This window comes from Notolepis coatsorum, assembly GCF_963971535.1.
Source record: "Notolepis coatsorum genome assembly, chromosome: 7".
In the NCBI taxonomy this organism is placed as follows: domain Eukaryota; kingdom Metazoa; phylum Chordata; class Actinopteri; order Aulopiformes; family Paralepididae; genus Notolepis; species Notolepis coatsorum.
The window spans coordinates 127252920-127280590 of record NC_140171.1 but is presented as its reverse complement, the minus strand read 5'-3'; the positions used below and the strand labels follow the sequence as shown (position 1 = coordinate 127280590).

The following is a 27671-nucleotide window of genomic DNA, read 5'->3' as shown; positions in this document are numbered from 1 at the left end:
AAACAATCTCAACCGTGGATCACATCGAAGTCTCACAATTTAATAACATCTGGGAATTGCTTGTGGATAATCTAGGCTCCTAATCACATGAGATTGACCTGTGAGCCATCCACTCCATAACCCACCTTCTCTCAATCCCCCTCCTCACCCCCTACTTTACTTACTCCCCTCTCTGCCCCCCCTTTCCCTTGTCATGTGTATTCGTTGTTGTCCTTTATTGTCCTTAGTTGTAATTTGTTTGTCAATGTCTAGTCTGAGTTCCCCCCCTTTTGAGTGCCCTCAAAAAAGGGCAAAAAAAATTATAATAATAAAGAAAATTGGGGAAGCGGATCTATATGTAAAGCATACATTTCTTTAATGTCTCAAGAGGCCCTTGTGCAACCGCCTTGAGATAAACTGTACGAATCCAGAACTGTGAAGGAGGGAGTGGGAAAGTTGAGAATCCTCCTATACAGACCAGAGGAATATGGACAGTCTCCATTAACCACAGCATGGCCTGTTAGCACTAATTATATGTTGCACATGGAATGAATCATTGTTCTCTCTCTCTCTCTCTCTCTCTCTCTCTCTCTCTCTCTCTCTCTCTCTCTCGAGTATTCACCGTCCTGATGTTGTCAAGGTCTGAAAACCCCTACTTTGTCATATAATTCTAAATGGCTAAACGGAGATTGAGGTTAGAGGGTTGTGGAGTTTCCTATGATTCTAGGACCCATTTTAAACAAGGTCCTGTCAAATTATTTTTAATATGCAGTCAGTGTATCACTGAAACCAAAACAAACCAAAGTAAACAGCTCTCAGCGCAAGCAAACAATGGAGACCTTGTCTCGTACAACACAAGTTTGAATTTCATGCGTTGAATATTAAACTTGGCCGGATGTGCCTGATGTGATTTTTATGAATGGCACGAGAGAACAGTATTTAGAGAGCATTGAGTGGATGTATAATAAGTAAAGGATACATTGCCACAGTCTGTGGGTGAATTGTGTCTGACCTGGAAATGGGAACGATCCTGGAAAGAACATTCCTTTGGGAATGCTGCTCTGGCTGTATGACTAGAGAGAACGGTGTGGACTAGAGAGAACGGTGTGGACTAGAGAGAACGGTGTGGACTAGAGGGAACGGTGTGGACTAGAGAGAACGGTGTGGACTAGAGAGAACGGTGTGGACTAGAGAGAACGGTGTGGACTAGAGGGAACGGTGTGGACTAGAGGGAACGGTGTGGACTAGAGAGAACGGTGTGGACTAGAGAGAATGGTGTGGACTAGAGGGAACGGTGTGGACTAGAGAGAACGGTGTGGACTAGAGAGAACGGTGTGGACTAGAGAGAACGGTGTGGACTAGAGAGAACGGTGTGGACTAGAGGGAACCGTGTGGACTAGAGAGAACGGTGTGGACTAGAGAGAACGGTGTGGACTAGAGAGAACGGTGTGGACTAGAGGGAACCGTGTGGACTAGAGAGAACGGTGTGGACTAGAGAGAACGGTGTGGACTAGAGAGAACGGTGTGGACTAGAGAGAACGGTGTGGACTAGAGAGAACAGTGTGGACTAGAGAGAACGGTGTGGACTAGAGAGAACGGTGTGGACTAAAGGGAACGGTGTGGACTAGAGAGAACGGTGTGGAGTAGAGGGAACGGTGTGGACTAGAGGGAACGGTGTGGACTAGAGAGAACGGTGTGGACTAGAGAGAACGGTGTGGACTAGAGGGAACGGTGTGGACTAGAGAGAACGGTGTGGACTAGAGGGAACGGTGTGGACTAGAGGGAACGGTGTGGACTAGAGAGAACGGTGTGGACTAGAGAGAACGGTGTGGACTAGAGAGAACGGTGTGGACTAGAGAGAGAGAATGGTGTGGACTAGAGAGAACGGTGTGGACTAGAGGGAACGGTGTGGACTAGAGAGAGAGAATGGTGTGGACTAGAGAGAACGGTGTGGACTAGAGGGAACGGTGTGGACTAGAGGGAACGGTGTGGACTAGAGGGAACGGTGTGGACTAGAGAGAGAGAACGGTGTGGACTAGAGAGAACGGTGTGGACTAGAGGGAACGGTGTGGACTAGAGGGAACGGTGTGGACTAGAGAGAGAGAACGGTGTGGACTAGAGAGAACGGTGTGGACTAGAGGGAACGGTGTGGACTAGAGAGAACGGTGTGGACTAGAGGGAACGGTGTGGACTAGAGAGAACGGTGTGGACTAGAGGGAACGGTGTGGACTAGAGAGAACCGTGTGGACTAGAGAGAACGGTGTGGACTAGAGAGAACGGTGTGGACTAGAGAGAACGGTGTGGACTAGAGAGAACGGTGTGGACTAGAGGGAACGGTGTGGACTAGAGAGAACGGTGTGGACAGGGGAAACGTGTGGAAAGAAAAGATAAAGTAGTTTGGTGCCTCAGGATGGTGGTGGTTGGTTGGTTGGTATGTTTACTGTACATGAAAAATACATGTTGAAGATATTTTCATGCTTTGGCCTACTGTGATATGAGCATGCGGTCTTGCGTTAGCTACTTGTTAGCTATAGTACTTGCACTGTATGTGGGTCATTCGGCGTAATGAGAGGATATGGACAGGGCTGTACTGTACAAGAGGTACAGTTATATATGGTGCTCCATCACTGAATAGACGGGTGGTTGGCCTTCCCGCCTCACTCTTCCCGCCTCACTCTATTTAAAATAATTGTACTATAGGCCTACTGTATTGGCTTCAGCAGATCTGTCTGGATAAGGCATACACCTTTTCACTTCACTTTGCAAAGAAGGCCTGTCGAACTATAGTCTAGAGCTGATGTAACTAATCCAAAGAAGGCCAGATTCAATATTTGTTTCAAGTTCATGAATTTATGTCTTAAAGCTGTATAAACTGGTTTTGTAATAAACACATACCAATTACGTTAAATAATAACCTAATATAATTTTGCCCGTCCAGCAAAGTGATAACCATTTAGACTCTACCACTAAATTACGTTCTTATTGCACTTAATTTGTATGTGGTTGAATCTATGTGGTCCTCATTTCAAAAGCTGTTTGCCTGTTGCCCACTCTAATCTACCGGCATGGCTTTGTTATTCAGAATGTAATTTGTGTATAGTCATTCATAACAGCTGAGATACTGTATAGCAACCAGCGAAACATAACTACTTAAATTCTGAGAGGGTCTAGGCATCTGTTCCAAGTCCATCCATTCATGCAAAGAAACTCATCTTCATCCATTCAATAAATCTCTTCATGTGACAAAAATATCAGTTGCTCAGACATTTATTCACTTGACTACAACCGTAGACATAAAAGCTGTCTGTGATTTAGCAAAGCCGTTTTGATGTGCTCATGGGTGAGTTTGTTTTAAGTGAGGTGGGAATGTTTGAATGTTTTTTTACTTAGGTTCACTTGAGGTTCAGTAAGTCACCTGCACAGCCCCCAGCACAGGTCTTCGTTTAATTTGAATTAACTTCTTGCATTCCATCTGCTTTTTGGCTCGACGACATCCTTTATTGGCTTCAGTTAAAGAGAAGTCTCTCTGTGGAATTCCAATGAAGCCGGTCTCACAAGCTTGCCACATAGCCCTGTGTTGATATGAAGCCAGTCTCACAAACCTGCCACATAGCCCTGTGTTGATATGAAGCCGGTCTCACAAACCTGCCACATAGCCCTGTGTTGATATGAAGTCATTCTCACAAACCTGCCACATAGCCCTGTGTTGATATGAAGTCATTCTCACAAACCTGCCACATAGCCCTGTGTTGATATGAAACCGGTCTCACAAACCTGCCACATAGCCCTGTGTTGATATGAAGTCATTCTCACAAACCTGCCACATAGCCCTGTGTTGATAATATGAAGTCATTCTCACAAACCTGCCACATAGCCCTGTGTTGATATGAAGCCGGTCTCACAAACCTGCCACATAGCCCTGTGTTGATATGAAGCCGGTCTCACAAACCTGCCACATAGCCCTGTGTTGATATGAAACCGTATGGAGCTGGTCATACTGTATATTGGCTTCTAATGAGCTTACTCGTCCAGAAATGGTGACCGTTGTGGCAAAGGTTAATAGAGCTTTCCTTGTGGGACATCGTAATGCCCTGACTGGCTGTCTTGAGTCATAAAAGGAGATACCAGAGACCGGTTGTAGTTGCAAATGCCAGCGCTGTTGCTCGTGTACACAAAGCATATAAATATGATTTAATATGAGCAGCTGAGGGGGATGACTCAGGGCCAGCTCACACTCTGCTTGGAGGGTACAATGAGTCTCGTCCGTAGTTGTTGATGAAAGTGAAGACGACAGTTATGTTCCGTTGGGCCAGCTGTAAAAGAGACATTAATATTCCGACACCAGGGTGGCTCCCGGGCTGGGGGACGTTATGAACCTTCTGTGCACACACACACACACTCTTGTGCCTCCTTCGACATGCAGTCTGTGGGAGAATGTTCCCGGATCAAATGAGTGTAGAGACAGTCAGGTAGACTTGGTAAACACAGGTTTAATATACCGGAATGGGTAAATAAAAAGAGTACAGCGGCCGGGTGTATCCAAAGTGAGCTCTTGATAAACAAAGTTGTTCACATTATATACACACGGGAGAGTAGGTGTGTCCAGTGTTTTGAGTTTTCTTTGCTGGAGGTCGGGAGGGGAGAGGGGGGTCCGTGAGGGGAGGGGGGGGGGAAGTTTGGATCGGTTGTTATGGAGTGAAGTGTTCTGGCTCTGTGGGGGGAGAGGGGGGGGGGTGATTTTGGGTCTGTGAAGGGGGGGGGGGGGGGGGGGGGTGAAGTGTTTGAGATGGGGAGGAACTAAATGGAGGGTGGGGTCTTTGGTCTTCTTGTTGACGGGAGGAGACGGCGAGTTTGTTTCTCTCACAAGTCGCCAGCCGCTTCTTTTCACCCGGCGGCGAGGAGTTTCCCAGGGAGAGCGTAACGTGCAGAGGTTCATGCTCCGTCTACCCCCGGATCCCCTCCCTGCTGAACAGGCACCCCCTAATAGGACAGTCCCAGAGCAACCAGTAGGAGTAGATCTTGCAGTGCCCAGGACTCATACCGGCTTCCCACCCGCGAACGCCACCAATTGTGTTCGTAGGGACGACTAACCAAGCCGGAGGTACCGCTGACACCGGGAATTGAACCCGGGTCTCTGTGGTGGTAGATCTCTACACCACCCAGCCACCCCATTGTGTGTGTGTCTGTGCACACCTATCTTTATTCCTATGTGTCTGTGCATATATGTGTGCTTGTGTCTACACAGTATGTGTACATTTCTTTGCCTTTACTCATATGTGCATGTATATGTGTATATATGTGTCTTGCCCATGCCTGTGTGTGAGTAGTACATGTATACAGTGTGTCTATTCTAGAAAACAAAGATGTAGAGCTGGCATAGTGGATGCTGCCCATGCAGTGACACAGCATGGCCACAGACTCTCCATGGCATTACAATTAATCTACATCCTGTCTTTCTAGAAGAAGACGCTATACAGTACTGTGGTCAAGTGGAATGTTGGCCAAGTGATGCTCTGAGAGAGAGTGCACACATACATGTATATGCACTACGACTGTCCTTCGCTGAAGACGCATAAATGCGTACACTAGGGCTGTCCTGAAGACACATATTTAGATGAGATCAGAATGTATTATGTCATAATGTCATCATTATACAGTAAGAAAAGAAGTTTGGCATCCAAACAGAGTGCAAGTGTCACTATACAGTAGACCACTGCACTTCCGCGTTACATTGAGCTCATGGAGGAGAGAGCGGGGGGAGATAATGAATGAATGTGGATGAGAGCCTTGACATTAAGTGGTTGTAGCTACGGCTGTGGGGGTGCTGGAGACATGATCCAATAGACTTTTATACGCCCGAGTCTCCTGAACACGGCGCGACCAATCACATGTCGATTGGCACTTGTATGGTACAGTATCATACAGAGTATTATGGGTAGACTATAGTATGAGGTGGATAGTTACTATTATTATGATTACCTATAAAGGAACTCTTGATTTGATGTTCTGTGCCTTGACAAAATGTTGTGCTAATTTTAAGCCAATTTATGCAATGCTGCTGTGAATCACTTTGAGTTGCAATTCTTGTATGAAAGGTGCTATACAAATAAAGTGTATTATTATCACTATGATTACAGTGTTGGGCAGTAGGTAGGTATAAATTGATTATAGGCAACAGAGTCGTACAGTATGGGTAACGGAGCCTAGGGTGTGTAGGCAATGGAGTCGGGAGTTTATTATGTTTGCGGGCGGGGGTGTCAACGTGGCACAGAGTTCAGAGAGATGACAGCTGAGGGAAAGAAGCTGTTCCGGAGTCTGCTTGACTTGGAGCGGAGGTTCCTGTAGCGTCTCCTGGAGGGGAGGAGGGCAAACGGTACATGTGGGGTGAGAGGTGTCCTTGACAATGCAGCGGGCCTTCCTTCCTCAGCCACCGTTTGTGATGGATAGACTAAATTGCAGGGAGTGATGTACCGGTGATGCGTTGGGCGGTTGTCACCACCCTCTGCAGTGCAGTTGCCGTACCACACTGTGATGCAGTTGGCGAGTATGCTTTCTATGGCGCACCGGTAAAAGTTCACCCGAATCTGAGGAGACAGGTGGGCTTTCCTCAGTCTCCTCAAGAAGAGGAGGTGCTGGTGAGCCTTCTTGACCAGTGACGACTCCGAGGTGTTGAGGGGCCAAGAGAGGTCCTCGGAGATGTGGACTCCCAGGAATTTGAAGCTGGAGACACGCCTGACCTCCGTCCTGTTGATGTGGACGAGGGCATGCGGCGCGCTGGCTCTGTCTTCCTGAAGTCCACCATGAGCTCCTTGGTTTTGTTGGTGTTGAGGGCCCGGTGCTGGACCTCCTCCCTATAGGCCCGGTGCTGGACCTCCTCCCTGTAGGCCCAGTGCTGGACCTCCTCCCTATAGGCCCGGTGCTGGACCTCCTCCCTGTAGGCCCAGTGCTGGACCTCCTCCCTATAGGCCAGGTGCTGGACCTCCTCCCTATAGGCCAGGTGCTGGACCTCCTCCCTATAGGCCCGGTGCTGGACCTCCTCCCTGTAGGCCCGGTGCTGGACCTCCTCCCTATAGGCCCGGTGCTGGACCTCCTCCCTATAGGCCAGGTGCTGGACCTCCTCTCTATAGGCCCGGTGCTGGACCTCCTCCCTATAGGCCCGGTGCTGGACCTCCTCCCTGTAGGCCCGGTGCTGGACCTCCTCCCTATAGGCCCGGTGCTGGACCTCCTCCCTATAGGCCAGGTGCTGGACCTCCTCTCTATAGGCCCGGTGCTGGACCTCCTCCCTATAGGCCCGGTGCTGGACCTCCTCCCTGTAGGCCCGGTGCTGGACCTCCTCCCTATAGGCCCGGTGCTGGACCTCCTCCCTATAGGCCCGGTGCTGGACCTCCTCCCTGTAGGCCCGGTGCTGGACCTCCTCCCTATAGGCCCGGTGCTGGACCTCCTCCCTATAGGCCAGGTGCTGGACCTCCTCCCTATAGGCCAGGTGCTGGACCTCCTCCCTATAGGCCCGGTGCTGGACCTCCTCCCTGTAGGCCCGGTGCTGGACCTCCTCCCTATAGGCCCGGTGCTGGACCTCCTCCCTATAGGCCAGGTGCTGGACCTCCTCCCTATAGGCCAGGTGCTGGACCTCCTCCCTATAGGCCCGGTGCTGGACCTCCTCCCTGTAGGCCCAGTGCTGGACCTCCTCCCTATAGGCCCGGTGCTGGACCTCCTCCCTATAGGCCAGGTGCTGGACCTCCTCCCTGTAGGCCCAGTGCTGGACCTCCTCCCTGTAGACCAGGTGCTGGACCTCCTCCCTATAGGCCCGGTGCTGGACCTCCTCCCTGTAGGCCCAGTGCTGGACCTCCTCCCTATAGGCCCAGTGCTGGACCTCCTCCCTATAGGCCCGGTGCTGGACCTCCTCCCTATAGGCCAGGTGCTGGACCTCCTCCCTGTAGGCCCGGTGCTGGACCTCCTCCCTATAGGCCAGGTGCTGGACCTCCTCCCTGTAGGCCGACTCATCGTGGTGTTTGATGAGGCCCACCGTTGTCATATATGCAAACTTGTCAATGGTGTTTGTGCAATGTATAGGTGTGCAGTCGTGATTGAAGAGGGAATAGAGAAGGGGGCTCGGCACACAACCTTGCGGGACGCTGGTGTTCAGGGTGAGGGTGTAGGAGGTGAGATTGTCTATCCTAATAAACTGCAGTCTGTTGGTTAGGAACAGCATTCTCACATGGGAATTGCTCTCATCCAGGTGGGAGTGGGCGGAATGTAGCGCTGAGGTCCACTGTGGTCCTGTTCTCACGGTAGGTGAATTGGTGACTGTCCGGTGAGGGTGAGAGGTCAGATTTGAGGTGAGCACGGACCGGCCTCTCGAAGCACTTCATGATAATGGGGATGAGGGCGACAGGCCAGACGTCGTTAAGGCTCGAGGCAGAGGAGTGTTTTGGCACTGGCACGATGGAGGTGGTTTTAAAGCATGCTGGGACAACTGCCTGGGCTAGTGACAGGTTGAAGATGTCAGTTAAGACCTCGCTCAGCTGCTCAGCGCAGCTCCTGAGCACACGGCCGGGGCTGCCATCAGGGCCAGCTGCCTTTGGTGCATTAGTCCTGCTCAGTGCCGTACACACGTCAGTGGGTTGAGAGAGTGAGGGGTTGGAGGTGGGCCGGGAGGGCAGTCCTCCATTAAAGACACATGTATACACTAGGACGGTCCTCCATTAAAGACGCATGTATACACTAGGACGGTCCTCCATTAAAGACACATGTATACACTAGGACAGTCCTCCATTAAAGACACATGTATACACTAGGACAGTCCTCCATTAAAGACACACTAGGGCTGTCCTTGTGCCGATTACACACAGTTATACATTCACTCCCCTCCCGACACCACTGCTGCCTGCTACTATTGCCCTCTCCTCCTGCCTCTCTGAAATAGAAAGCTGGATGAATCACAACCTTCTCCAACTCAATAGCACTGAAACCGAAATCCTTGTAATGGGCACACCTCACCTTCTCCGTAAAAACCCTGACTGCTCCATATCCATCAACAACCACTCTATCCTCCCCTCCCCCACAGTGAAAAACGTAGGTGTTCTTTTTGACCCCAAACTATCATTCAAACCACACATCAACAACCTCACCAAGACATGCTACTTTCATCTCAGGAACATTTCACGCATTAGACCACTACTGTCCCCCTCCGACACTGAAGCTGGTTCATGCCCTCATTTTCTCCCGTCTAGATTACTGTAATGCATTACTCATTGGCTCAACATCTAAATCCCTCCATAAACTTCAACTAATCAGAACACCTCAGCCCGCATCATCACCCGCTGCCCCAAGTTCTCCCACATCACACCTGTCCTCTCCTCACTTCACTGGCTCCCTGTCAAGTATAGGATTGACTTTAAGATCTGTCTCCTCACTTACAAAGCCCTCCACTCCCTAGCACCTGATTACATCTACAACCTCCTTCAACACTACACTCCCTCCCGCTCACTCCGCTCATCCAACTTAGCCCTTCTGAGCACACCAAGTCCACAAGGCCTTAAGTCCACAGAAAACAAATCATTCTCCTCCGCTGCTCCCCGACTCTGGAATCAACTCCCATTACACATCAAAGAAGCCCCATCCGTAGAAAGTCCCACCTCAAAACCCACCTGTTCAATCTTGCATACCCTCACTCCTGATCCCCCAACCCCTGCATCACTTACATTTTCACATCTGTACACACCTATATTTTAGTATTATTATTTATTTAAAAAGTTCTCTGTCTTGTCTCTAAACTGTCTCCCTCTCTCTGTATTATTCCCACCATGTCGTCATTGTGAAAGTCCATGTACTGTTTGTCCATGGACTGCTATAATGCCATGTATGTATCAAGTGCTTTGAGATGCCTAATGTAAGGCGCTATATAAAATACATTTATTATTATTATAATTACATCTCATACTTAAGCCTATCCAGAAATGTATGTACAAAAAACCTTCAGGAAATAAGTCACTCAGCAAGGGGGAAAAAGCCTATCAAAATGGACTAACAAGGTCTTGGTCAATGTCATAGCAATACTTAAAGGGGCACTTCACCAAAACACAATGCTGATTTATTTTGCATATAATCTTGAACAAGCTTATAGGATTGAATGATGGCAGCACTATAAAATCTTTTTCAAGTTCCAAGTTTTAATACTCTTATCAACATGAGTCAACAAATGATTTATGCAGCCATTTAACACAAAAGGATGACCCTCAGGCATTGCAAATTTGCATCAAATTCAAAACCGAGTGATGCACAAAATAACTTAAAAGAAAATAATAATTTAAAACAATGAATAAAGTGTGCATGAAATAATAGGGGAAAGAAAACATTAGGAACTTGTTACATTCACCCACACAAGGGCTGAGTACACACACACACACACACGCACACGCACACACACTTTGAGTCAGAAACAAACATACTGTAGTATCAATGAGCGTATCAATAACAGTCTAGTTAAAAAAAATGATTTTTTTTCTTTTTTTCTAAAAAGTTAATCGTGAGTTCAAAGAAATAGTGGCGTTAATAGAATTGTGCGTTAATACCGCGTTAACTTTGGCAGCCTTAATAATTTTATCATATATAATATCATATCAAGCTGTAAACACAGTGTTTTGCACACATTCATTCAGTTTGACAGTTATTGAGAGATAATGAGTTTGAATATGTCCACTAGTGATGTCATTGGAGAACACTGGATCCTTGTGTCATGTTAATTGCAGCTCAATACAATTATGTAGAGAAAAAATAGCAATCCCTATTGACACAAGGATTCTGTGTCATATAATTGGAGGACATATTTACACTCACACTCAACTCTCAAACTATTAACTAATGTGTGCAAAGCTGTTTAGGGAAATATGTGTGGGATTATGTATGTGCAAAGTAGGGGGCTGGGTATCGCCACTGATTTCCCAAAACTATTAGATTCCGATTCACAAGGTCCCGAATCGATTTGATTTCCGATCACATTCGATTCAATGCTATAAAATGTAAATGGTTCAAGGAACCCTCTAACATGTTGCATTGTTAAAAATATCAATGTTTACATTAAGAATTGACTCTCAAGCAGTTACAGTACATGAATGTACTTTTTATTGGAACATTGGCTTTTGCATATGTCACGTCTGGGTGATGTCTCAGTTAGTGGTTTCATAGATTTGTTGTATTTCCACAATCATTATCTATGTCTGTCACTATAGCCAATGGAAATGCTAGAAATGGTCACGTGGGCTGGGCGAACCAATGGAAAATTCCTATCCCGAGGCCAAACTTAATTGCCGACCCCTGGTCTACACCCTCCCCAGACCGACAACGACCAGGAAGGGAATTGGCATAACGATAAATATATATATATTTTTTTAAGATCGATCTTGGGATTTTATGAACCGATAATCGCTAATTCAAATGAAGATCGATTCAGAATCGGGAAATCAATGTTTTTAACCCAGCCCTAGTGCAAAGTAAATAATTTAAATCATTAGGGTTTCTTTTTGTGACGTGTGCCTTTGACGTTACACATCTCTCACCCGTCTGTTCCAGGCGAGGTCTATTGTACAGAGGGTTTCCTGAGGACACGCTGCTGTAAATCCTCTCCGGCAGACAGCAATGCAGTTTCCTTCCAAGAAGGGTTCCTGTTACAACGTTGATGCAGTGTCTAACTTCCCTCCTGTACGTTTAATGTCGGTGTGTTTTTAATGGTGAAGTAATGGCCTAGCATAAAGGGAATGCTGCTCTGGTCGAGGGAGCGATCGCAAAAACAAAACCCAATACTCTGCCATCAATCTTATTGATTAATGACGGGCACATTTTGTTGGATTTTTTTAGTCATGATAATGTTGTGGGGGAATCTTTTTCTTTTTGCCAAGCCGCATGAGAGATGATGTGGTATCTTGTGGTATGATGGCCATAATGAATCACTATCACCATAGAGTGTGTGGGAGCTGAGGTCACGGTGGAGAGACTAGAGGTGTGGTCCTCCATTCTACTAGAGACTAGAGGTGTGGTGTGGTCCTCCATTCTACTAGAGACTAGAGGTGTGGTGTGGTCCTCCTCCATTCTACTAGAGGTGTGGTGTGGTCCTCCTCCATTCTACTAGAGACTAGAGGTGTGGTGTGGTCCTCCTCCATTCTACTAGAGACTAGAGGTGTGGTGTGGTCCTCCTCCATTCTACTAGAGACTAGAGGTGTGGTGTGGTCCTCCTCCATTCTACTAGAGACTAGAGGTGTGGTGTGGTCCTCCTCCATTCTACTAGAGACTAGAGGTGTGGTGTGGTCCTCCTCCATTCTACTAGAGACTAGAGGTGTGGTGTGGTCCTCCTCCATTCTACTAGAGACTAGAGGTGTGGTGTGGTCCTCCTCCATTCTACTAGAGACTAGAGGTGTGGTGTGGTCCTCCTCCATTCTACTAGAGACTAGAGGTGTGGTGTGGTCCTTCATTATATTAGATCACCATTGATCTGGCTCTGTGGTAAGAAAAGGTCATTCAGTTCAGAGGTACTCATGTTCATTCAGTTACTCTTAACACATTAAGGACCAGCCACAAGTTTATACGGGTTTCGGTGCCATGCGTTGTGGACCAGAGGCACGTATATAGCCGTGGCAAGTTGTTATTGTTTTATTCCATATTAATAACAGGATCAAGATCCCTGATCGGCTCTGCAGATCTACCCTCCTCTGTGGAATCGGCAACATGCAATACCGGCCAGATCCTCTTAGGGGCGCCATCGCTCCACTGCAGTATCATTGTGGGCGAATGGAATTTTTTTTTACCTTCCAATGGAGGATCATATTACCCTGATCCGAAACGAACATCATGCACCGTGTATTACGTTTCGAATCGCAGATTTCACCATGGAATAAGAGGATTTATCATCAACCAATGGACATATCGATCTACCAGATGCCGATCGATAATGGGGAAATGCTGGAGGGTATCCCACGGGCACATGGTAAGACCTTTATCACCTAATTTACAGCCGGATCGGACATTGCTGTGCAAGGCAAGCAGTCTATCAGTGAATGTGACTAGTTACACGGACACTGTATTGGTAATCAATAATACTAATCGACGTCCCCCGCCTCCCCCCTTTCATCCATACATGCTTTGGGACAGCCTGGATCATATGCAGTTTGTGTTATTTCTTTAGCATATATAAAACGGAAATGCCGTTTAATATAACGTTAGTAGCCTTTAGCTTCATAACTAGCTTTCCAGAAAATAGATGAGACGAAATCTGCGATAAAGCTTATATTCACGGCGCTATAAAATGACAACCTACCGATGCATTTTTTTTTCTTTAAGCCATTTTGAAGGGTCGGTTTATGCACTCAATTGACAATGAGAATGGACAGATAGCAACACTATAAAGTATAGATATAGCTGTTACAAAACCCACATGTTTGTTTACATTCCCCGGTCCTCTAGCCACTAATTAGACTAAGCCCATCGGTCGTAAAAGTGTTAAGGGGAGATATGTGTGTGTGTTTGTGTGTGTGTGTGTGTTTGTGTGTGTCAAACAAGCACCAGAGAAGATGCTTTTTGTAACCATAAATGTCCTTAAAAGCAAATTGAACCTGCATGTATCTGCAGATTCAAATGAAACATTAAAAGTGTGCGTGTGTGTGTGGGTGGGGGAGGGTGGGGCTTTGTAATTTTGGTAGCTATTAGCTAATGTTTGTGTTAAAGCAGCAGTTAAAAAAGCAAAAGTCACTATTAGCCCAAACTATGTTAGCTCTGCAGCACAGGCAGGGCCCCTGACATCACCAGCCTCAGGTCGCACTCATAGTGGGGGAGGAGCAATGTTTCAACATCCGCTCCTTTAGTGTTTAGTGCAATGTGGCTCTTTAAACTAAGTAGCAAGGCTACTCCTGTAAAACATCACTTTACCATTAATCCCAAATGCAGTGTAAAGAACAGGATTACTGGTCATTACAGGAACGGAAAACATTGTTAATTTTCAATCAAAGATGGAAAGAAAAAATATTTTAAGGAGTGGCTGGGTAGCGCAGTGGACTAAGCACTCGCCTACCACCGCTGATACTCTGGGATCGAATCCAGCTGTCAGCGGTACCTCCGGCTTGGTCAGTCATCCCTACTAACACAGTGTAACAGACACAATATTTCTGACACTGGAAATACATACCCCCAGGTCCCTAGATGTTCCTAGATACCAAGAACATGCAAATTGACGTTGCAGAAGTGGAGCAATCTTCCATTTACTTAGGCATGTACCTTTAGGCGAAATGTCTGAAAATAGGGCTACAGCTTGATGTCAATACTTGAGGTCTATGGTGGCAGTGGTGCTTCATTACAGTCTCTCCTTGTTCCAAATTAACAAGGGGAAGATTGTAAATGTAGATTGCTGCTTTCCCTCGGTGCACATTGAACAAACAGGTTGTTATCCACCTTCATAAACCCTCAAATCACTCCCTGCAAATCACCGTGTGTGTGTGTGTGTGTGTGTGTGTGTGTGTGTGTGTGTGTGTGTGTGTGTGTGTGTGTGTGTGTGTGTGTGTGTGTGTGTGTGTGTGTGTGTGTGTGTGTGTGTGTGTGTGTGTGTGTGTGTGTGTGTGTGTGTGTGTGTGTGTGTGTGTGTGTGTGTGTGTGTGTGTGTGTGTGTGTGCTAGGTAGTTACTGAAGATGAGTCTGGGTTAGACTGAAATTACAGCTGTCTCAATGGGGGGAGGAGGAGGAGGAGGAGGGGTGCAGCATGCATTATTCTTGCACTTTTCCAGGACAAAGTCACATAGAGCTCACGGAGGGCTTTCTTTGTGTGGAAAGTCTGCTCCTCCTAGTTGTACAACTAAAACATTAGTCTTAAGCAATACATGCCCTTTATAGTCTACTCTATATGTTTCTGTGTGTTTGTGATAGTGATGACAGAAGGGTGAACAGGAAGTTGAGATAGCAGGGCGAAGGTTCCACATCTTGTCTACTTCCTTCATCTGAATTCATAACTAATCAATAGCTTGTTACCATGACGATGCCACAGTGACATGATCACCCGTGCAAAAACGTATCAAAAGCAAGAATCAAGAGGTTTATTTGTCACATACAGTACATACCTGAGGGCATACAGTGAAATGCGGGTGGTCATGCCTGCATCGATTGTGCAATAATAGACTAATAAAATAGACATAGAAAATAGCAAAGAGGAGCATCAATGTTCTTCTTTTTAAAAAGTATGTACTGTATGTTTTAGTCCATCCTTTCTGTTATTCGAGGAAACACAATAACAGCTGTAGTGTGGCCAGCTTGCCGTCCTTAATACAAGCTTGAGATTCATGCTTGTCTGTGTGCACTGTTTATGCAAAGGATGTTACTGTATTTTTGCCCCCCCACTGAGATATATTCTACTTCTTTTTGGGAGGTTGGGCTGTTTCAACTATAGGTATATGTCTGTCTCTGTGGTCTAGAATGTCTGTGTGCTCACAGCATGCAGGATACCACAACTTTGAATCAAACGGAAAACACAGTTTCCTCCTATAACAAGTAGGTGTGTGCATGCATTTGTGTGTGTGTGTGTCTTGACGTCAAACGAGCACCTCTCTCAGGAGACAGTGTTGTGCTGCAGTCTGCCTGTTCAGTTCGCTTCTCCAGATTAGCCTCATACTTGTAGTGCGGTTTAGCCCCTCTATCCTTTTAATAACTTATTGAAAGGTCTAGCATCTTCTTCTCGCGCAACACCGGCTCTTGCTGAAGCGAGGTAAGATGTGATTTTCCATGGCAAGTGTCAAAAGCTTGTCTCGTCTTCTTAAAAGGATTTATGTGTGTGAGGTCCACTTCAATCCACACCTCCGCCTCACATCTGTGTTTGTTTTCCCATTATTGTACCTAGTGTACCCTATCCATCCACATGTTGTAGCCAACATCCTGTTATTTCTGACAAGCTAACAAGACTGCGAATGATTATTTTGGGAAGGTTTAAGCCACGGTGATGAGATGGGTGCAGGTTAAGATTTACACGAGGGTATAGAAGCAGATGTGCTCACTTTTCCTGTCTGTGATTTATTGGCCCGTCTCAGGGTGCATTGTGGGGTGTCTCTGCCCCAGTCTGAACTTTGAGGGGGCCTGGGACTGGAAGCCTGCGTTTTAGAACTGCTTGGGGGGGTTGGGGGTGCTTTGAGTGAGGTTTTTGGCGATTTCATGGTGTGTGTGTGTGCATGTGTGTTTACCCCTCTGTAAGAGTGGGGTTCCTGCGGAGAGCTGACAGATTATCACCAAGTCCATGAGTATAAAGAGACAGCAGTTTGGCGTCTCGAGTGCATCTGGTTTCATACAGGAAATGAGTCACCAGACTCCACGGGTCTCAGATCAAGGTTGCCTGCAACTGAGATCATTTTTCAGTACATTTTGCACATGGACTCATACAGCCTTACTTCAAAGAGTCGTTGAAATGGTCAATTCAAGCACAGATAGCGGCACAAGACGTGACATACCTTATGCATACTGCACCTTATGTGTATACTGTACACTTCATCAGAGCATATATTTAGCTTTTTTATTTTTTTATTATATTAGATTATTATATTATATATATTGTAACTATATTTATTGTAGGGCAAATATAACGGAGAGTGTTAGTTATATTGTTTACACTGCCTTTTTTATTTTTTATTTTTTTTACTTCTCCACTGTACTATAATTCTATGACCTGTACCATGTCTTCTACTACCTGTACCTCCCCTCCCCATGCTGCCTGAATTTCCCATAGGGGACCAATAAAGGAATATCTTATCTTGTCTGTGCGTTTGTTTTTCATACTTTTATTATTATAGCCATTGCTGATCAAACCTGAAGCACAGCCTTAGCCTTAATTCCCACTTTCCTTTGTTCTCATACTTATTCATCCTTTGGGCTGAATATTAAACAAAATATTAATTTATTATTAACGCCTCTCCATTTATACCGTCACCTGAAATCTTTTCTTCTCTCCCTTTCTCTTTTCCCATCAGGGTCAGAGGTCAATCCGAACCATAGCAACATGTCTGAGTCTGCCAAGCCCCCCCACCCCCAGGGCAAGGGGGACAAGCAGCATGCCAGCGATTTCAGCTACGTGGGCATTGACGCCATCTTGGAGCAGATGAGAAGGAAGGCTATGAAACAAGGCTTTGAGCTCAACATCATGGTTGTGGGTGAGTGAGAGACAAAAACAACACATACAGTAGGCAGGAAGCTAGGTCAACGTACCATCCGCGTATTCCCCCTTCCTTTGACAAGTTATTACACCAACCTGCAATGTTTCAGCTACCAGCCTTTGTGTCAAACGACATGCTACTGTAGCTGCAAGGTTTCAGCTACCAGCCTTTATGCAGGTGTGTTACGTACCCCAGTAAGGAGACGCAACACAAGGCCACAGACAGGGTAGGTGAGGGTGCAGTGACACAAAACCATGAAACAATTTGCAAAATAATAGTATTTATTATTTCTAAACACAAAAACTCAGCAACACAGATCAAGGAGGACTACCAGTGGCACCAAATGAAATATCAAAAGGAAATGAAAGCCCACCCCCCCTTACAGGCGCGGACGCCCAAAAGTACAGGTGGCGGTGCTCACTTCTAAGACTGGTGTTTTTAACAGCAGGTCACCTACGTGATGCAAAAAAATGTAGACCCCAGGGTATCTTCCTGTCCTCAATGTCCCTGTGTGCGAAAACAAAAGATTAATACAAAAGAAAGACAATCACCATAGGCTGGGTGAACAGGGAATAAACAAATATCCAAAGGTTAAGGTTAACAGAAATGTGCAACAATAAGGAACACAAAAGATACTATGCTATAGTACTATAGACAACCAGAGCTTTGACCAGCTCTCACACAATACCAGCTCACACAGAGCTTTGACTAGCTCTCACACAAAACCAGTTCACACAGAGCTTTGACTAGCTCTCACACACAAAGAGCCACGTCTATATAGCAAACGACAGAGAGAGCTCTACCACAAAGACACAGAATATAGTTACCACAACCAATGAACCAGAGAGCTAACTAACACTCCACAAAATGGGATATATAAAGGGAGAGTGGATGTTGATTGCAGATCAGCTTCACCTGCCGTTGCACTGGGGTGAGTTGCTGATTGACCAGCTGGCTGCTGGTGCTGCAACTGGGAGACACCTGAGAATGGGATATGTTACACAGGAGGGAGACAAAAACAGAACAACCAAAACATGCCTATACACACACACAACAGATAACATACATTACTCCCTCTATATACTTATACAACGGCATGCAAATTTCTCTATTCTGATTGGCTGAAACAGTCCATTTACACGTATGTATCCTTCATAATCCACGCTCCTGGTCCCAGGACCCGCCCACCACCGAATCACATCACTCCGCCGGATCACTCCGTCGGAAAAAACAAGATGGCGGACAATAATCTTTAACAAATGGATATGTTGATAGCGTCATAACGACTAAATATAAAGCGATTCTGTCAAGGGGAACGTGTTAGTATTTTAAACAATGTTGGATGATGTAATTGATGGGTCTTGACTCAATCTAGAACAAAAGAAAAATCGCGGATTGATTGATAGATTAATTGATTGATTTAAATTTCTTCCTTCCTACTTTCTTGCAGCGTTCTCTCTCACACTGTCCGACGCTGGCGTACCCACAAACACACACACACACATACACACACACACACACACACACACACACACACACACACACATACACACACGCACACACACACTGTGACACACACACACACACACACACACACACGCACACACACACACACACACTCCTGTCTGCAACAGCAGGGGAGTCAGACTGAGAGAGAAGCAGCGCTGTTTTAAGTGAGCATGGTCTATTGAATTGATTGATTGGTTGATTGCTAATTTTATTACTGTACCCCTGGTTTCCAACTGGTTAAGTTTAGGCTAAAAGAAATAAATAAAAAAATAGGGCGAAGAAAACGTTTTTTTCCTATAGGGCAAAGAAAACGTTTTAATAAATTTTCAATCAATCATTCCAATAATACACAGTTGGATGTGTTAGTTGGTTGGATGCACTTCAAGCTGCTTCCACATGAGGCAACTTCTCTCAATCATTCCAATAATACACAGTTGGATGTGTTAGTTTGGTTGGATGCACTTCAAGCTGCTTCCACATGGAGTTGTGGGAACTACTTTTTCTGGCGGATGGTTTTTTCAATAAATCTTCGATTAATGTGTGTTTATTGTATAGAAATAAGGTTGGATGAATCTGGCAGTTGTATAAAAGCTTTACACCACGTGCAGTCGTGATTTGTGACCAATAAACCATGCCTAGGGGGGTCTAACGACCCTCGGCTGCGCCTCGGGCCTAACAACCACCCCTAGGCATGGTTTATTGGTCACAAACCACTCCTGCGTGTGATGTAATGCTTAAATACATAACGACAGGGTCCGTAACAAGGTGTCAAACAATGTTTCAGCGGGAGCATGTCTATGTTCCCCGGGTTCTATGTTCCCCGCTTTGATTGATTGATTGATTGCAAATTTTAGACCACCAGCCCTGATTCGAAACTCTAACCTTAACCAGTTCGAAAGAGGGCCTAAGCTTAACCATTCGAAACAAGGCGGACATTAATAATTATTATACAACGGCATGCAAATTTCTCGATTCTGATTGGCCATTCACACGTCTTTATTTTCAACAATCCACGGTCCTGGGCTCAGGACCCGCCCACAACCAAATCACATAACCCTCCCCGGCTCACTCCGGGAGAAAACAGGATCTCGGACAACAAATGGTTATGTTGAAAGCACCATAACGACTAAATATGAAGCGATTCTGTCAAGGGGAATGTGTTAGTATTTTAAACAATGTTGGATGATGTAATTGATGGGTCTTGACTCAATCTAGAACAAAAGAAAAATCGCGGATTGATTGATAGATTAATTGATTGATTTAAATTTCTTCCTTCCTACTTTCTACTGCGTTCTCTCTCACACTGTCCGACGCTGGCGTACCCACAAACACACACACACACATACACACACACACACACACACACACACACACACACACACACACACACACACGCACACACACACTGTGACACACACACACACACACACACACGCACACACACACACACACACTCCTGTCTGCAACAGCGGGGGAGTCAGACTGAGAGAGAAGCAGCGCTGTTTTAAGTGAGCATGGTCTATTGAATTGATTGATTGGTTGATTGCTAATTTTATTACTGTACCCCTGGTTTCCAACTGGTTAAGTTTAGGCTAAAAGAAATAAATAAAAAAATAGGGCGAAGAAAACGTTTTTTTCCTATAGGGCAAAGAAAACGTTTTAATAAATTTTCAATCAATCATTCCAATAATACACAGTTGGATGTGTTAGTTGGTTGGATGCACTTCAAGCTGCTTCCACATGAGGCAACTTCTCTCAATCATTCCAATAATACACAGTTGGATGTGTTAGTTTGGTTGGATGCACTTCAAGCTGCTTCCACATGGAGTTGTGGGAACTACTTTTTCTGGCGGATGGTTTTTTCAATAAATCTTCGATTAATGTGTGTTTATTGTATAGAAATAAGGTTGGATGAATCTGGCAGTTGTATAAAAGCTTTACACCACGTGCAGTCGTGATTTGTGACCAATAAACCATGCCTAGGGGGGTCTAACGACCCTCGGCTGCGCCTCGGGCCTAACAACCACCCCTAGGCATGGTTTATTGGTCACAAACCACTCCTGCGTGTGATGTAATGCTTAAATAAAATAATAAAAATTTATAAAATGTTCAATCTATTAATCAATCAAAGCGGGGAACATAGAACCCGGGGAACATAGCTGATCCCGTTTCAGCTACCAGCCTTTATGCATGTGTCAAACAATAAGCTACAGTAGCTGCAAGGTTTTAACTACCAGCCTTTATGCAGGTGTCAAACAACATGCTAGCTGCAAGGTTTCAGCTACCAGCCTTTATGCAGGTGTCAAACAACATGCTAGCTGCAATGTTTCAGCTACCAGCCTTTATGTGTCAAACAACATGCTACAGTAGCTGCAATGTTTCAGCTACCAGCCTTTATGCAGGTGTCAAACAATAAGCTACAGTAGCTGCAATGTTTCAGCTACCAGCCTTTATGCAGGTGTCAAACTATAAGCTACAGTAGCTGCAATGTTTCAGCTACCAGCCTTTATGCATGTGTCAAACAATAAGCTACAGTAGCTGCAATGTTTCAGCTACCAGCCTTTATGCAGGTGTCAAACAATAAGCTACAGTAGCTGCAATGTTTCAGCTACCAGCCTTTATGCAGGTGTCAAACAATAAGCTACAGTAGCTGCAATGTTTCAGCTACCAGCCTTTATGCATGTGTCAAACAATAACCTACAGTAGCTGCAATGTTTCAGCTACCAGCCTTTATGCAGGTGTCAAACAATAAGCTACAGTAGCTGCTATGTTTCAGCTACCAGCCTTTATGCAGGTGTCAAACAATAAGCTACAGTAGCTGCAATGTTTCAGCTACCAGCCTTTATGCAGGTGTCAAACTATAAGCTACAGTAGCTGCAATGTTTCAGCTACCAGCCTTTATGCAGGTGTCAAACAATAAGCTACAGTAGCTGCTATGTTTCAGCTACCAGCCTTTATGCAGGTGTCAAACAATAAGCTACAGTAGCTGCAATGTTTCAGCTACCAGCCTTTATGCAGGTGTCAAACTATAAGCTACAGTAGCTGCAATGTTTCAGCTACCAGCCTTTATGCAGGTGTCAAACATCAAGCTAGCTGCAAGGTTTCAGCTACCAGCCTTTATGCAGGTGTCAAACGACATGCTAGCTGCAACGTTAACGTGTAATAAATAGTCACAAGTTGGAGAAATTAGTGTGTGGCTACTATGCTACATTGACTATAACACAGTGGCCAGTTTGCTCTTATGTCATGTTCAGTTTGGGATTTCTTTCCTTGGGTGGGAACAGGGTGGAACGAAATCCCAAACTGAGCATGATGTAAGAGTAAAATGGCTGCTGTGTGAATATGGTGAGTGGGACACACCATTTAACACACTCCACTATAAGAAATTAGAAGGATAATTCTGAATACAAGATTCAATCTTTTACTAAGCTTTTTTGGACATTATAAGTGACTAGAATTATTGATATTGTAGCGACCCTGATTGGGACCAACTGTTCATGTGTGGGTACTGAGAGGGGTGTTTAGCTGTCAATCATCCGGCCCACTAAGCTTGGGGCTCCTTGTGTGTTTGATGAAGGTGCCCTGGGGTTGGTGGGTTCATGGGTGAGGTGCGGGGGGGCTAAGGGTGTAAGAGGGTAGTACACCTGAGAGTGCGGTCTCTTGGTGTATGGGAAGCTAAACGTCTCTTGGCAGGAATGGCGTCTCTCTGTGTCGGACTGTGAACGGAGCAGTGAACGGAGCAACACAACTGTATGGTGGTTGGTGTCTCTTGGTGCCTGACAAGAGAGCGAAGCAACCTGTACCCAACGGAGCACAAGTAACTTAGCTAGCTAACTGTTAGCATAGCGTCGTACCCGGTAGCTTATCATAGCTAAACCGTAGCGTAGCTAACTGTTAGCATAGCGTCGTACCCAGTAGCTTAGCATAGCTAACCGGTAGCGTAGCGTAGCTAACTCTTTTTGTGTGTAACTGTATGTGGGCTATGGCCAAACAATAGCCTGTGAATATCCCTGGAGTACTGTGTGCACATTTGACTCCCTGCCGGCGAAGTCGTTACAATTATGAACTATAAATGTATGATAATAACAATGTCCACACAAGATGCTCTGACCCAACGATGTTAAATAAATAAATAAGGTCAACACAGCACTGTGTGTGGAGACAGGCATGATAGTCACCATACAGAAGAAGACACAGACAGCTAGGTCTCTCTCTCTCTCTCACACACATACACACATAAACACATCTCTGAACTGGAAAATAGCTTATTTCTACAACCATCATGACACCGGTTCCTGACAGGCAGCGAGCGAGCGAACTGGAGACTAAATCGCGCGCGACACTGTCCTGATATGACGCGGCGCTTGTCCGAGTATGTCTGTGTGTGTGTATTTACCTGGAAGCACAGGGGCAAAGCAGCCTGCGATTCTCGACCAATAAAAAGTGTTTAGGGGCGGGACTCGGCCGCGTAAACGCTCAACTAGAGACACAGCGAGCAAATATTTGAGGGGGGAGCGACATCGCCGCTCAGTTCGCTGTCACTCGCGGTAGGTCAGGATAGTCTGATTGAAACGAATACATTTGAATCATTTTCGCAATCACGCTCGCTCGCGTCGCTCCCTGTCAGGAACCGGTGTGAGACCTCATCAACTGCCTTTTGATGTTGCTTGTGTGTGTGTGTCTGAAGCGCAGTCCGTCCCTCAATGTGAGGCATTACACACACACACACACACACACACACACACACACTCTCTTAGCTGTCCATCGTGTTCGATGTTGACGCTTGCTCCAGGGATGGGGAGAGGGGGGGGGGGGGGGGGGGGGGTTAGCGCCGCTGCCGCTGGTGCCACTTCTCGTGGGCGTTGAGTCCGATCCTTGAGCCGCACACCCGTCCACAGATGGCGCAAGGGAAGCCAGATACCTGGGGGATGCCAGCCGCCCGCTGGTGTCGTTGCGTGCGCCTCTCAGATCTTCGGTCTTGGTTCGTTTGGTGTATTTGGGAAACTGCAGTGGCACAAGTGACTTGCCAGGCTGATCTGTCGAGTGCCAGAGTTTCAAGCTGCGTGATGTTTGCACACTTTAGGAGGTCCCTGGTGTAGTCCTTAAAGCGTCTCTTTTGGCCTCCAGCAGCCCGCTTTGCTCCTCTCAGTTGGCCATAGAGGACTTGGCGGGGCAGGCGGTGGTCAGGCTTACGTATGGTGTGCCCTATCCAACGAAGATGTTTTTTGGCCACAGCTGCGGCCATACAGATTGAGTTGGTGTTGTTGAGGATGTCTGTGTGGGGCACTCGATCTTCCCAGGTCAGGCCGAGGATCCTTTGGAGGCAACGGATGTGGAAAGCGTCCAGGTTGGTGATGTGCCGGCGGTATGGGGTCCAGGATTCTGCTCCATAGAGCAGAGTGGAGAGACATACTGCGTTGTAAACTGCAACCTTGGTGCTGATCTTCAGGTTTCGGTTTTCAAAAACCCTGCTGCGTAGGCGTCCAAAGGATGATGCCGCTTTATTGATACGTGTGTGTATCTCCGCGTCACACACACACACACACACACACACACACACACACACACACACACACACACACACACACACACACACACACACACACACACACACACACACACACACACACACACACACACACTTGAGTGGATAAGAGGAGGCTGTCAGGAAAAGATGGTGGTATAATGACGGCCATTACCCTGACGGCTCAAGCACACACTCCTCTGAGAGCAACTCACACTTGTTAAGGGAGCTTCAAGACACTACCAATTAAGAAGAGCCACCATCGTCTGCGTGTACCTTCTCAAACACACGCTGCACACATACTGGGTGGAATGGATACACCTTGGATACGTCATGCACATGCATGCAGACACACACACACACACACACTTGCACCCTCGCCCCAAGCTAAGTAAACCAGAGCAATACGGATTGGTTGCTAGTTTTTTTTTTGCCACACACTGAGACACAAGTAACCCCATAAAGAGCTGTCGAAAAGGCCTCGCCTCTGTCCCTCTACAGATTTGATATCAAGTTGCAGTGTTTGTGTCTGGGTCATGGTAGCATGGTGGCATTTAGTGGTAGTGTAGAAGTGGGTCGGTTTTCAGGCCCTGCAGGCTCGTGTTTTGTATCGGCTCCATGGAATGTCAGCACAGTTCTGTTGCGATATCCCACAAACAGATATTTAATTTTTTACATAAAGCATTGGTATCTCGCGGCATAAAGCCAGAGAGTAATGGGTGTAGGATATGACGAAATGAAGACAAAGTAATGAGAGGATTGATGGTGCAGTTTTTTTCTCTCTTAAAGATGCAGTACAATGATGTTTTAATTCTGTGATAACTTGCTTATTGTGGACTGTTAATGTTAATGAGTATAATTTGTGTGGGGGTGCTGGAGACATGATCCAATAGACGTGTATACGCCTGAGTCTCCTGAACACGGAGAGACCAATTCCAAGTCGATCTGCACTTTCTTGGCCGAGCTATAGTCACTTTTCCACACCTACTCCTGAACTACGAATGCGCAGATTGCCCACAGAGTCTAGGTTCATCAATCTGCGCATGCGTAGTTCGGGAGTAGGTGCAAAAAAACGACTACAGCTCGGCCGAGGAAGTGCCGATCGACTTGGGATTGGTCTCTCTGTGTTCAGGAGACTCTGGCTTATAAAAGTCTATTGGATCATGTCTCCAGCACCCCCACAGCCGTAGCTACAACCACTTAATGTCAAGGCTCTCATCCACATTCATTAATTTTCTCCCCCCGCTCTCTCCTCCATGAGCTCAATGTAACGCGGAAGTGCAGTGGTCTATACTATTTGGTTTCTTCTGAACTCTTCTTGCTTGTCTCAGATATACATCTCAGTGATTCATATCGTTGTTGCTTTTCTGCATTGCAACATCAACATGTGGCTACATGTAGCACCGTTGTACCTGGAGGAAAGATTAATCTGGGGCGAGAAAGATGATACAGTATGTTATGAAATTATTCTCAGGTATAGACAGACTAGTGGAGGCTTGTGTGTGACACACAGTCTCGTGCATTCCAGGCGTCGAATAGAGAATGAATTATTGTCATTATGTGAATCATATTTTAATTCCCTATGTGTCTCTGTTCAAAAGAATGATGATGATTAATTAAATCATCACGAAAAGCAGTAAAGGTTTTTATTACAAATAGCATATCTCACACAGGCCTATTCAGTCTGCAGATGTTGATTTAAGATGATTAGATATATATTTTTTTTTTCCTCCTTTTTCCGTTTTTCTCCCATCCCAATGTTAGTCGTTATGCCAATTCCCAATCCCCTTCCTGGTCGTTGCGCACTCTACCCCCTACCGTCGGTCCGGGAGGGCGGAGACTATCACATGCTTCCTCCGACACATGTGTAGCCAGCCCACCGCTTCTTTTCACCTGGCAGCGCGGACTCTCACTGGGAGAGTGTAACGTGTGGAAGGTCACACTACCTCTCTTAGATCCTTCCCTTGCTGTGCAGGCGCCCCGACCGAACTGTAGGAGTCGCTGTTTACAACGACCAGGACCCACCCTCGCCGGGTTTCCCACCCTCTAACACTGCCAATTGTGTCAGTATGGACGGTCGGCCAAGCCGGAAGCACCACAGCTGGATTCGATCCCACTGTCTCTGTGGTGGTAGACAGACGCTTAGTCCGCTGCACTACCCGGCCGCCTGACAATAAGTCTTAAACTTTCCACCCTATAACATCCAATTGTAACTGCCAAATTTTACATGTTGGAAATTTCTTTCTTCACCGAGTTCTCCAGAAAAGACACAACCAGCTGGAGTCTTTATCAGCTGCTATTGGTGGTGCCTAGAACTAGGCTCAAGACTAGGGACCGCCCAGACCTTGCAGGTTTTTAAATCACTTTTGAAAACCTACTTGTTCTCCCTGGCCTTCCCCCCCACTTAATCACCACTAGGCCCTGGCCCTTTTTATCTTTTTATCTTCTTTGCTTTCTGTGTCCTACCTGTTTTTATTACATTCATTGTTTTACTGTGTGTAACTGAGGGGTACAATTCCCTGACTGTATTACTAGATATGATACTTACTACCACTACCTTTGTACTTAATATTCGGCCACCCAGTACTCGGCATAAATATATTATGATGAACACTGTCACGTAGATGAAACGGATCCAACACAAATGTACGAATTAGAAATAGGTCTTTATTTCTACACAGCGATGGTGTGTAGAGCAAGCACTTAATCAAATCAATCACATTTATGAATGGGAATTAGTATGCACTTTTATGGCAAGAGTATTCGTCGGTATATCAATAGAGAATGTCCAATCTCTGAAGGCGCAGGTGGTACATATACGACCTGGAATAGTTAAGGAATAACAGCAATGATACTTTAATGATTATAGACTGGATACACTAGGGGGGGGGTTAATCCGGTCGCTTGTAAGCCGACAGGAGTAGGAAGGGGGGGGGGGGTAGAGTCCGGCTGCCTCATCCGGCCAAGGGTATCACAGGTGAACCCACTGTAGTGCCATTCAATGCGCCGGCGATCCTTGGACCACAGATGAAAGCAGGTGGACTCTCTGTGAGCCGGCGTCCTCCGGTCCACGGGGGAGAGACGTGAAGCGACCTCGTCTTGCAGAGCGTCTCCTCACCTTGCGTCCTCTCCAGGGGGGGGGGGGGGTTCCATCACACGGCAGTGTCGGGGGTCTTTATCCATGGAATAATCAACGTATACAAAGCATAATCCGTGCCTGGGAAGGCGGGCTGTCGTCGGTAGAATAATCCGGTATACAGGTCCACTCGCTCGTCGGCTCTGGGGCTCCTCGGGTGCAATCTCACATGGGGTCGATCATCCTGGATAAACAGCCAGTTCTCTGCCCGAAACGATGGGGTGCTGACTACGGTAGTATTCTCACCGCACGAAGCACTATATATTAACAGACTATTATTAGCTTAATAGACTACGTCCAACTCGACGATATAGTGCCAAATATGACTATTCAAATATTAATATACACGATGTCTCAA

At 46.2% G+C, this 27671-nt stretch overlaps 1 protein-coding gene across 1 annotated transcript in view; it reads left to right on the top strand.

Annotated features, from left to right (window-relative positions):
* The window catches only part of septin9b (septin 9b), a 128033-nt gene that overhangs the window by 69421 nt on the left and 30941 nt on the right, over positions 1-27671 (top strand). The window contains 1 exon segment of the mRNA XM_084318539.1: positions 16962-17141. Within this exon segment, the coding sequence (XP_084174665.1) occupies positions 16962-17141 (180 nt within the window).